Source organism: Pezoporus flaviventris, unplaced genomic scaffold, assembly GCF_033815535.1.
Source record: "Pezoporus flaviventris isolate CSIRO_AGI_PZ_B2104156 unplaced genomic scaffold, CSIRO_AGI_Pfla_v1 ptg000036l, whole genome shotgun sequence".
NCBI lineage: Eukaryota > Metazoa > Chordata > Aves > Psittaciformes > Psittacidae > Pezoporus > Pezoporus flaviventris.
In genome coordinates, this window is record NW_026892584.1 from 19,569,199 (window position 1) to 19,582,540 (window position 13,342).

The following is a 13,342-nucleotide window of genomic DNA, read 5'->3' on the forward strand; positions in this document are numbered from 1 at the left end:
GTGTTATCAGCGCTGTTCCCAGGCTGAAAGTCAAAACCACAGCACTGCACCAGCTACTAAGGAGAAAAATGACTGCTACTGCTGAATCCATGACAATGGCATTCAACACTGGATGGATAACGTGCAATCCAGCAAGATTTACCTACCATGCAAAGTAATTTAACAAGGTGACAATATTTTTCAACAGTACATTTTTGAGATTAGCATTTTGTAATTAGGATTAGGACCCCATTTAAGCCTGAAAAAAGAGAGATTTCAGCAGCCAGTTAATATTCAATGATTTTTCTCCAAGTAGCCCTCAGTCAAATACATGGGATGGTTTCTCTGTGTCTTTTTTTTTTTGAAGATTCCCACCTTTAGTTTTATTCCCATATAGCAATTAAAATTACTTTTGCTTTGATAAAAAAAATCAATAAAATTAGATGTCCAAAAGAAATTAGCAATAATTTGCAAATAGGTATTTCACAGCAAATTGAAAGAAAATTAACAAAGAAATTCTTTTTAACCTATACAGCCTTTAGGTAGGATGCTAACTTAAACCTGAGCTAACTGTTGTTTAGAATCTCCTTGGACACAAAATCCTTCAAACTAGTTCCCATTATTTCTTTTTTAATTACAGTATTCTTTCTATAGAAAGAGTTCATCATGAAAGTGGAAACTAATTTTTATTCAGTTTTGCTAGAGTGAGATATAATTCTGCTGGACTGAAATATAAGTGTCATTTACAAATAATTTATATCTTTCACAGACAACTCAAATAATCCAAGGACAGTTTTTTTTTCATCGCAGTTAAAGTATTTAATGACAAAATCAGGGTTTCCAGAAATGACTCAAGAGAGCCGGTCCCGCTTTTTTCTTTCCCCAGAACAGTACAAAATAATTTCTACATCTTAGAACTTTCAAGGAACTGGTTACAACAGATACCAGCAAGTATTACAATTACCAGTATTACGATTCTGGTATATTATAGCAAAACCTACCTACCATTAAGATCACTTTTTAGAGAGCACGTTTTTGTTAATATTTCACATAATACACAACTTTTGCTAGACACAAAAGTAGCCTTTTAAGACAGTGTTTGCAGTACAGTAGTGAAACCTAACAATATTTTTATTCTTTGCAGAACTTTAAAAACTATTGATGTCGTTACAATTTACAAATACATTCTTTCATATGAAACATTAACCTGAATTATAGTATATGGTATATACATGACTATCTAATAATACTAGGTTGTATACACTACAAGCTCAGTTCCAGAAGGAAACTGCAATGTTGTAAGATTTTGGATAGACATTTATACGCCTCAAATTTTTTTTCTATAAACTACCATATTTTGTCATTTAATGAACAGCAAGAACAAAGTAAACACACAGACAAATCACTTTTCCTTCATTTAATAACACTAGGTTACTCAAAATTCCCATAGAAAATGGCTTTTGATGGTTGTATTTAAGTCCTGAGTTATGATACATAACACAACACACGTAAGTGGAGAACAGCAAAAAAAAAAGTTGAAAAACTGTCAGCGAGACTAAAGCAATGTTTTAGAATAGTTCAACTCACAAAAGGTCTGGAACTTTACAGCGCAACTGTGACCTTGGCCTGTCCAGCTGATATTCATGTAAACACCTGAAAACCTATGCTTTTTTACCTGAATTTAGACAACTCATTCTTTTCAGGTTTATCTGGATTTTAGACATTTCTTCTAAATTACTGACAAGCTTAGAAGACCAGCTAGATGGCAGCAGTTCAAAACCTATTCCTTCCTTCTCTCAAGAGAAAGATGTGTGAGGTTAGCAGCAGAATGTAGTTATGAAAAGAGTGGAAAGGATGATGACAGAAGATAGCTATGTGGTCAAGAAGGACTCCCGGATTCATTTCTAATGCAGCTATTTTTAAAAAACAGCCTAATATTTTGTCTCTAGGAGAAGTTTAATACTTAATGAGGGGCTGGTTTTCTGGCGAATTTGCAGAAATACCCATAGTTATTAGAAAAGTGCTCAGAAAGCCACTGACTTTTCCAGGGCATACATTAATTGTATGTAGCTCAATGGAGTATTCAGAACTCATGTTGCTAATGAACCTGTTCTGATTTATAACAGATGTGGCCAAATTCTTTTTCAGTTGACAGTGCTGGGTGTAGTAACCATTACAGATGATGCTAAACATATCCAAATGATCCTATGGTGCTACAGAGATGACAAATTTACCCCTTCTCTCAAATTCCCAGTGTGAAATTCAATACAAAGCTTCATACAAAACAGTTCAAATTACAGGAAAAAAACCCAAACAAACCAGATGTAAAGTCTGAATGCAATCAGTTAACTAGATAGTGTCTTTAATTCAAATGAGAATGTTTTTGTAAAGCCAAGCATCTTTTCACAAAATGGGTATTTCCAAGAGATTCAGTTACTTCAGCTTGCAGTAACTAAAATACTCTCAATTACTAACAGAAGTTTTTATCTCCCTTAGAAGCACTGCTCTGAGGACTTTAGACTTTTCCGAGTGTCATTTATAATGCAAAAATATTATTCTACATTAAAAATGAAAACTACAGTACATTCATATAATGCCAGCAATCTAGTAAGATGAGGACAAAAAATGGAGAGCAGGCATCTTTAGAAGATGAAGGCTGAAACCTCTGCTAGGATGTCTGTTTCCAGCTTACTGGTTTAAAAAAAAAAAACAAAGCCAAAGAAACAAAAAGGTGCAGCATCCTCCCCCTTTTCACTCCAAAGGTGTCTTAGATGATCTTAAAAAATGTTAAGAAAACAGTGGTGAAGGAAAAGAGTAAACTTTTTTTTTTTTTTTAAGAGAATACGGTGCATATATTGCATATAGTGAATACAGAATGGAGTCACCCTTCCAGTGACGATATATATATTGTATATATACTGAAAACTGAGACACATACCAGAAGTTATGATACTAATGTACCAAGACATGCTTTTTGAAAGCCTCTATATTAGAAATCAGATCACTAGCTAACACAAAAGTCATTCGAATCAGACGAGTTTCTGAAGTGTTGGAGAATAGTGCATTCTCATTTTCCCACGCCTTTGCATTCTCATTTACATAGGCCTTTACTCACAGAATCACAGGTAAAAAGATGATGAAATGTTATTATCAGATTGCGGAATTCTACATTGTGTCTGAGGCACAGCTATGGTCACATTGATGTAAATCTTACTTTTCTCCTCAATTTTGAAACCTCAAGCATACATTCTGTAGGTTTCATTATACTATTCAAATAATCAATCCAGAGGTGAAAACAGGAATATGCATAATGCAGCTATGAAATTCAGATATGCACTTGTGAATGCTGGTGTTGGCACATGCAAAACTTCCTACATCGGGTAGAAGAAACAAGCTTTTCCGTTTCTCAGGACAATGCAGTCTATTCTCCACTGGTTACAACCCCAGGTGTATAATTCCAACATTCTCATTCTGCTGATGCTACATAAAATGAAAAGCATACCACTTCTTTGGATTTTATTTCCACACATATGTCCACAACAAGTTAAATAATTTTCCGTACAACTGGGGAAGAATATTACTATTTTAATCCTGATCAGCTTGTCATTTGGTCCAGTTCCCCTGTTTGCTTTCACTCCTGTAACAAAGGAAATACAGGTAGAAAATACTGCAGGACTGTGTAGCAATATTACAAAGAGAAACAAAAGTCAAAAAGGTAGAAATGCAACACTGTTTCCTGCACAGAAACTGAAAGAATGCATCTCCACTGAACTGGAAGAAAAAAAGCACACAGAAGTCTGGATCTCCTGTAAAAGATGCTGGATGTAGCCTTTTCAGTTTCTCTTGGGAAGATTTCAAGTTTGGGCAGTATTCTCAGCATTTGTGCTTCATGGCAAGCTGAAAAAGAAAAAATTAATTAAAGGGAGCTCACGTAACAATAGCTATATCAAGCTAATGTAGCTAGTTAGTATCAGAAGAGTTCGTAAACCAAGTTCTCCAAAAGATGCCTGAAATGTGTAACTCCTTTGCACACAGATATGCAATCATTCCCTTTACTGTGATAGACGGGCAGAGTCTCTCTTTGCCACACTGAGGGAGCAGGATTTATTTGCTTTCATAGCCATATTTCCCAATGTTGCATTATTTTGCTATCTGTGAGGAGAGCTACAGCAAGAGGCTAGAAACAAAGATGTGCCTAAAGGAACAGTCATTTCGACTTCATGATTTGGATTGTGAAATACAATCAGAAATTCTAGACTTGTTCAGCAGCAATGCCATTACATAATGATGAAAAATTAAGGACTGATTGCCTTTCTACCTCTGTAATTACTCATTATTTCTATTTCAAATAATTCAAAACTGTGAATGAGAGGGAGGGGAAAGAGCGAAAGTGATTTAAATCCTGTATAAAAAGTGTAGATAAACTGCAAACCAAGCAAATAACTGAAGTTCTAGGACCTGTATATTATCTGCAGATAACAGCATGATAACAAAGCTGAGATGAGAAACTCACCTAGAAACCAGAACTAGCAAGAACTAAGAACAGTTAAAACTTCCTCATTTACTACCAGTGAAAATTTGACCAACAAATGACTCAAATTCAATTTGCATAAGCTTTTGATGCTGAAGGAGTTCTATAACACACTCACCATGGTTTCTGCCTCATTTGGCCTTCCCCCTATCCTTATCCATCAACTTCCAATCTTACTGTCACCATCATTAAGGTGCAGTCAAACCACACTAACATACAGGACTACCCCACTGCCTCTCCTTCCTTGCCTATCCCTACTGAAGAGCTTATAGCCATACATTGCAACACTTTGACATTGCACAGCTGTGCAAGTCATCCCACCATGCTTCTGTGATTACAACTGCATCATAGTTTTCCAGCTGTGGAATGGCTTCTAACTCTTCCTGTTTGTTGCCTGAGTAATGTTCAGATATAGAAATTAACTTGTGAGCAAAATCTGTATCCATTCATGATACTGTAGGGGTGAAAATAATTACAGATTGACATCTGAAAGTACATTTACTGTTTATTGAAGGCAGGGATAAAGCAACCAAAATCAGAACTCTGCTGAACGAAGTGCTCACACAAATACTATCAAGTTAAAATTGGTGCTCTTCTCACTGTCACTATTTTGTCAGAAAGTTCTAATTTTGCCATTTATGCAACACTCAGCTGGATCTCACTTTCCTGGTTTCACTGAAGTGAATAAGCTTTCCCTTCTGTACAAACAACACCTACGGTCTCAGTAATAGCTGCCCCTCAAAGACTTAACCAGAAGAACATTAACAATAAACAATACTGTACTTATTCCTAAATGCTCCACTAAAAACCAAACAACCCTGTTGCAAACCAAAGCACATCACCATAAACCAACAGTCTTCTCTAACCTAATACATTCCTGTGTGGCTGCACCATACATTTTTGTGAGGTAACAGAAAAGGAATTGCAGGACTACTGCACTTCTAAGACACAATTCAAGACTTGGGGCACCAATACAGAAAACACTGAAAAAAAAAAAAAAAAGCCGTAAACCCCATTTTACCACATTATCCTTATGATTGTTAAATGACAAGTATTTGTTCCCCTGAAACATAAAGATGTTATTTTCCTCTTAAAAAGTCAAAACCCAAGCACTTATTACGGATCCTTAATTACAATCCACTCAAAGACTGTCACACTCCTGTTTCAGGCAGCTGGTAATTGGGATAACTTCATCAGGACATGATTTCACATTCATCTGGAGAACAGTAGTAACCTCTATAACAGGACTGGCAGATAGGTTTCATAAAAATCAGCCCAGGACAGTCCAAACAGAGATGACCCCTTCCTGCTCTGCATCGCTTAGACATTTCCTGCATAAAATATTCTCACTTACTGCCATAGAGACATGTAAACTCAAATGACTATGAACAAAATCCAGATTGAGAAGTTTTTATTTGATTATAAAACCCCAACAAAACAACAAAACCCTTGTATTGTGGATGATTTTAGTTTCTCCATCATTTCTGCTACATTTTCCTTCAACTTTTGTTTTGAATTATTAACTCAGGACTTTTTTAAGCTTTTGTTTCTAAATATGGTACAGCACAGGCTATCAAAGATCATATTTTTATTGTAAGACTGTATACAGTAATCCTAAGATTTTTAAAGTAGGATTTTCAAAGTATGATTCTCCTAAGATAACCTGATAAACAGCTTTGGTTTTGGCTCACAGCACATCTTCATCTGTAGAACTGCTGTTCTGCACATGTGAAGATGAAAGAGCAACACACACTATTCAAATCTTGTTCAAGATTCATACTGGCTCATATATCAAGAGGCATGTTTCACTTTCAAACTCCTTACCAAGCAGCAATCTATGCTTTATGCTACAGCAGCAAACTTTTTGCCCCCTATCCTAGAAGCAGTGGCAGCTGCTGCTTAAGGCTGGCTTACTAAGTTGGCATAGTTATCATCACAGTGTGTGGGAGAAGGTGTTAGTGTTGGATGGAAGAGTCCAGGAGCAGGCTCGTGCCATACTCAGACCACTAAGTTGAACCATGCTGATCTAACTGGACCATGAAGTATAGGATTATCCCAGTAAATATTAATTTGTTTTGTGACATGTTAAAGACAACATAAAACAGACGTTTGTATAGAACTGCAAGATACCAATGCAGGATTTCCTACTGTTAATGCAGTAGCCCAGCATTTTTTTGATGCAAGCATGATAAAACCTAACGCATGTGTGTTAAGCAGCAAAACTATTGAACTTGCATGCTAAAATAGTTAAGCACATTCAGAAAACTTTTATCTTTAAAAAAAAAACAACACAACATTTTATCTGCTGTGGATGTGTTACACAGCCATCAAATCAAATGCTTTGGATGTCGAATTTCCGTCAGAGATGGAAGTTCAGCACAATTATCCATATGCAGATGCATCAGGCATAGTACTGTAATACCTTCCAGCAAGCACAGAAAACGTCCATACATTCCTGAGACAGAATGATTCCTCAAAATCCTCCTAAATCACATTTCCAGACATAAAAAGATACATCTTCAGAAACAGACAGATAATCACTGCTTATCAAAGGGAATTAACAACAATTTTACTCTACTGCTGCATAAAGTATGAGTAATTGTGCCAAACAGTAGTGGGAAGATGGATCTGAAATAGGCTTCAGGAAACTGAAGACAGGTAGTTTCAATTCAAGCAGAAGTGCAGCAAGCCTCAGATCTGCACACAGAAGTTATAAACCAGAAATCTGCCAAGTGAGGAAATTTATCAAGGAAAACAATAAGCTGATTGTAAACAGTAATGGACTGCAATTCTTTCCAGAGCTTCCTCCTCTTGAAATAAAGGAGCTCGACTTTAAGCTATTCAGAGCCGTATCCCACCCAAATCTTACCTTGTGTGCAGTTTCTGCAAACTGCTGAGCACTGTTTTTCAGCTCTTCTGTCTTTTCTTCTGCTCGACCTAGCCTTTCACCACGCTCATTCAAAGCCTGACTTGCCTTTTGTACTGCACTTGTCACACTGTCTGCTGCTGAATGGAGTATGCTGTTTCCTGCAATATCAAAAGAAGCTATCAGATATATGATTAGTATTCAATACAATTATTATCATTTACAATGTTCCAGAGCTGATGTTACCTGCTAATTTACCATCCAGCTGCATTTTGGAAAATGGGGTAAGTTATTGTTTTCTCATTCAATCTGTACTATTAGCAAATTACAAATAAGTACCATATGGTAACATCATAGTTGAGAGTAGACATAACTTAGCTACGTATTATTCTTTAAGCCTTATGCTCAAACATAATTTCAGGGAGCTATTCTATTACGTCAATTAAACCATTCACAAGTGCACACAGGTTCCTTCACAAGACTCTCACTTTAATATAGATTAACTTTTCTTTGGAAGTTCCACTATTCCCCTAGAGAATAAATGATTGACAGCACCGGACACATCTTCATGAAAACACCATTTACAACTGTACTCCAAAAACTATTACCACACTTATTTTATGCTGTTTTGATCTATCTGCCTTTGACCCTTCTCTGTGTGGGGCACCTGCCATGCTTCATATGACAACATACTTTATTTAAACTTTAGTATTTAAAGTCCCACCAAGTCTCAGTATCTTCTAAACCTTTAGCTCTATTAGCTTTACCACCCAAATCAACTTAGCAGTTTCTGAGTTTCTTCTCTGGCACACAATGGAGAAGTTTCTTCAAGTTTTCAACAGAACTGTACTTCTACTTTACATTTATCCCTTTTAAATGCTCACCTTTGTAAGTACTCCTTTCTATATTGCTTCTCAACAGAAGGGATTATCCTTTTTCTGAGCTGCTGCTGAATATTTATAATATGAACCACAGTACTACCTGAAAACCCTCCAGAGAAAGTTACATGCTACCAGTATGAACTGATCAGTATGAAAAATTATTTTGACCTAGCCTTTAACCTTTGTCAGAAAAAGTATTAGTAAAAATTCAGCTTTTTGCAAGACAGGAGGTTGCCCCTTGGTGTCTTCCAGAAGCTTCTGAACTTAATTTACCTTACAGGAATTTGTTATCTAGGAATTTGTTGTCTAAACATATACAAAGGCATCGTGAGAGCCAGAAAGTCAGTACAGAGAGTATTAATCACCAGGCAATGATGTTACTGCCAATTTTCTAAACTGACCCAAATACTATAATTGCACAGAGCCTTTTTTCACAGTGCGAAAACCAAATACGTAATGGTTTTAAATGAGTTATGCTGCTAAAGGTACAAAAACTAGTTCAACACATGAAGCTGACCCAAGCACTACAGCAAATCTGCTGTTATAACAAAGTTTGCTGTTCTTATGGATGAAGGAAGACTAGAGAAAATGAACACAAACCCACAGCTTTCATTGTTAACTTGAAAAATGCATCTACTTCAAAAATATTGCCAAGTTAGAAAAATAAAACCAAAACATTAACTTGAAGGGTTATTTTGTTATTATGTTCATGAGGAAAAAAATAAAAGACCCATTCAGACTCATTTTACAGCTAATACTCCTTTCCTTAGAAACAGCAAACAAACAACAAAGAGCAAAACTGAAGGCTGCCTCAAGTAGCCTGTGGAACAACAGTATCAGCTGCCCATGCAGGAACTCTTGAGATGAAAAACTGCCTTAGAAATTCATTAAACTAAACCACTACTAGTATCAAAATATGGATGTGGGGGAAGGACTCAAGAACCTACACACAATGACTCACATCTGATGAGTCAATATTAGAAATACCAAGCAAAGAGCACCCTGACCCCCTGTATACCAATACTGTTAGATTTTTTATATCAGTAATTAAGAGACAGAAATGAAACTTCATCTTTTAAGTGGCCTCTCTTCAGACACTGAGGAGTCTGATAATGAAACCAAACAACTTTAAATATTGTATACTTTCTTACTTCAAGATTTTTCAGTCAGTTGCTATTTTATTCATAATTTGCTTGTTTAATGACAAGTTCTTAGGAGATTATTTTGGCTTCTGTTCAGGTAGCTCTTCCAACACATGTAACTGGGCAACACTGCACTGGAAATAGTTTCCATTTTTTGGAGATGTGATCTAAAGACTAACTTCTTGCATAAAATGCTGCTAGTTTTCTAGTATGAGAATTTTAAAAGCTCTCAACAATGGATTAACTGCTGTATACAAGATCACAGAGCTTCTGCTTAACTCAAGAGAAGCTGGGCACATGGAGAGACCAATAAAAGCAAGCATCGTTTGAAGACTTACAAATGTGCTCGGTGGTAAAAGTTAACGTATTTTTGATCTTTTTAAATTTCAACAGGAAACTGCAGAATGAAAATATTCTGTATTTTCTGTATTCCTGAAAATATCAGGATTTATAGCCAAAGACTGATATCTATTTTTCCACTTTCTTTTCAGCACAGAAGAATGAACTTGGAAATTTGGCACAACAACAGTAAATTTGTTTCTCTCTAGCTAATACAATATTATGTTCTCTCCAGGTTAAGATCTGCTGTATTTGTCTACGGTAGTGACTTGCAGAAGCTGCTATTGTGAGGCTGCTTTGGAGAACCTTTTGGATATTCTTTTCCAATGGCATGTTAGTAAAACAATAGAAAAAAAAACTCCACTCTAATCTGTGAGCAACACAGAAACCCATGTATCATGTACTGTATTTCATCAGTATATTTCTAGGGCATCTGTAGGTGGTTGCTGGTATGACTATGCCTTGTCCTTCTATTAGTATCACTACAAGAATAGCAACACTTACACTGGATGTTTTGGAGAAGCATTCCTACGAACAAACCACCTTCAACCTGTAAAATTTTAAGCTGTTCTTTAGGAGGTAACTATTGTGATTCAAGATTTCCAGAGAAGTTTGTTCCGTGAGTGAACAATAAAACCACCTGAACTGCACCCACTTAGGTGTAAACTTCCTAGAGTCTGGAAAGACTGTTTCCCAGCTCTGCTTAGTTTTTACCGAAGATGTGACAACTGCTGTTTAACCACCTCCACTTCCTCTTCAGCCCCTCCCCTAAAGAGTCTGAGGGATTTCAGGACTTCTCATCTACTGTGTGAGAGATACAAGTTCCTTAATTGAAGACTCACCTGCTTTTCACACATAGATCTTCTCAGAAAAAAGATTTTATAACACTTGCAAGATGAGATAAGCACCACCAAAACATGGGCATGGGTCAGCTGATGTTCTGAGCCGTTTTTAGTAGGAAAGAGCTCACAGTGTTCCCAAGATGTTCAAGAGTCTGCGATCTCAAATTTTGCATGGCTACAGTCTTCACTGTGAGCAGAAAGAGTCACATGCCTGTGTCGCTGCTTTTTCTAAGGTATATGGAGATCCATTTTTGGAGCACATGTACCTTTCTATAGCTCTGTAAAACAGATCTCAGAAGTATGAAACTAAACTAATCAAGCTTAATACAGTGACCTTCTTCAGTTTAATTTTTCTATCTATAAAAGCACAGAAATATATTGCTAATTTATTTTCAGTTACTTAAAGGAGTGCCTTAAAAAGGTCACTTTATATTTTTTTCTTCTGTAATACTTTTACTATCTGAATTTGTCTACCCAGCAGAGAAGACAACGCAGATTTCCAAAGCAATCAATAGCTACAACTGTATTGCAATAGTAATACAATTTGCTAAGAAAATTAAACACTCTGAATTTGCTGTAGTGAAATACATACCACTAGAATTAAACTCCCCTCTCCCCTTAGAAAAATCAATTAGTGACCTGTATAATTATATATAACATTACTGGGGCCCAAAGAAGAAGAAATAGTAGAAGGGCAGCTGCCCTTAGGCGAGTGCTTTAGACCAGTGATCCTAGCACTGTTACTTGCTTAGGGACACAAAACCTGAAAGAGTAACACTTTGCAGGAAGCACCACAGCTCCTCTCACACTCATTTTTACAATTTTGGCTCTTAAAATCACCAGCTATATCAGAGGGTCTTGCAGCCCATGAAAACACGTGACATGTCTTCAGGCCTTTTATCATGCACATCCTTTACCCAACATACCCAGCACCTGAAAGATACAGACATACTATCATCAATCAGCATGGGAAGTGGTACGTTTGTTGATGAAACTAACTGGTGTTTAGAGACTACTTAGTTTGCATAACTTGTTTTAGTTTGCATAACTTGTTTTATCACACATTCATTAAAGGTTCATCGCATTCTCCATTAGCCATATCAAACACAGGGATTTATTTATACATTAGTGATGAGTCTACATTGACTAATTGGTAAATGCAGGCACTCACTTTTTAATTCTATATGCATTAATACAGCATTTAGCAACTACCTTCTGAGAAGGAAGTAAACACAATTAGCTATGACAACTAAGAAGTTCCATCTATCGTGATTTTTTTTAAACAAAAATGTGTCCATTGAACTGCATAAAACTGGACCTGTGTCACCGAATAAATGTTAACAGCATAATGACAATCAGTTCATTAACAAGACCATTTCTATCACATGGTAATTATTCTAAATGTCTACACATACTATTCACATTCAGATATACACTGGTGCCACTAAAAGTTCAACAGAAGTTTGGAAGCACTTACTGTAAATACAAAGAATGTATTTTTCTCCTTCACTATTTTGTGTTTTGTTAACTGCCTGTGCACTCTTTACATAAGAACTAAAAGCACTGAAAAGTTAAAGTATCAACAGAAAACTAAAGGGATATAGGGAGAAGAGAAAGGTGCTGAACAATTAAAAAGAAGATATCCTTGCGAAAGAGGGAAGCATCACAGAGATGGTTTTGTAAGCGGGGATGTGGTCTGGAGAGGAGGCTATATAGTACAGCACTATTTTTCCTCCCAGACTACTTCAAAAACTTACTGAATAAAAAGCTTAAATTGACAAAAGCCCAATACAGGAAAAAAAACACAAAACAACCAAAACCCCCCAAAAAACCCAAACAACACCACACTAGGAGGGGAAGAGATCAATATAAATTCTGGACTTCCTCGCAAGGAATAGTGAAAGAAACCTTAAGACTGTATTTCTAATTATAGCTAGGAATTAAGATTACTTTCTAGTTTCTCTTATCACTCCTCAAAAATGGATGTGACAAAGACAGAATATAGCTTCAAAAGGGAATTCTGAAAATAAATTACCTTTTTAATTTTCATCTAAAATTAATGAAGATCCTTTTGACAGACCAGCTTTAAATTCTTTCCTTAGTGATAGTATTTTTCTAACTCTTCATACCAATTATTATTATTATACTCCATTGTCGTGGTTTAAACCCAGTCAGGTAACTCGTTCACTCACCCCCCCCCCCCCACTTCTTTCCCTCCCCCTACTCCCAGAGGGACGGAGAGGAGAATCGAAAAGAATGCAACTCCCACGGGTTGAGATAAGAACAGTTTAGTAACTAAGGTATAACACAAATCACTACTGCTACCACCAATAATAACAACGATAAAGGAAATAACAAGGGAAGAGAATACAACACCTCACCACCAGCCAACCGATAACTCGCCCCCCAAGCCCGACCAAGCTCCGACTGATACCTCTTCCAACCCTGCAGTCTCCCAGCCCTTCCGGCTAACTCCCAGTTACATCCTGGGCATGATGTGCTGTGGTATGGAATACCTCTTTGGTCAGTTTGGGTCAGGTGTCCTGTCTCTGCTTCCTCCTGGCTTCCCCTCCTCCCTGGCAGAGCATGAGGCTCACAAAGTCCTTGGCCAAACCAAAACATCGCTATCAGCTCTGTTCCCAGGCCGAAAGTCAAAACACTGCACTGCACCAGCTACCAAGAAGGAGAAAAATGACTGCTACTGCTGAACCCAGGACATCCATATACATATATAAAAACTGATTGAATTATAAAATTACAAA

At 36.7% G+C, this 13,342-nt stretch overlaps 1 protein-coding gene across 2 annotated transcripts in view; it reads right to left on the reverse strand.

Annotated features, from left to right (window-relative positions):
- Positions 1-772: 772 nt before the first annotated feature.
- STXBP6 (syntaxin binding protein 6) overlaps positions 773-13,342 on the reverse strand; it is a 119,707-nt gene continuing 107,137 nt past the window's right edge. For both annotated transcript variants that reach the window (XM_061463433.1, XM_061463434.1), the window contains 2 exons: positions 7,380-7,537; positions 773-3,876 (listed from right to left, as the gene is read on the reverse strand). In XM_061463433.1, the coding sequence (XP_061319417.1) occupies positions 3,853-3,876; positions 7,380-7,537 (182 nt within the window). In that variant the 3' untranslated portion in view covers positions 773-3,852. The remainder of the gene's footprint in view (positions 3,877-7,379; positions 7,538-13,342) is intronic.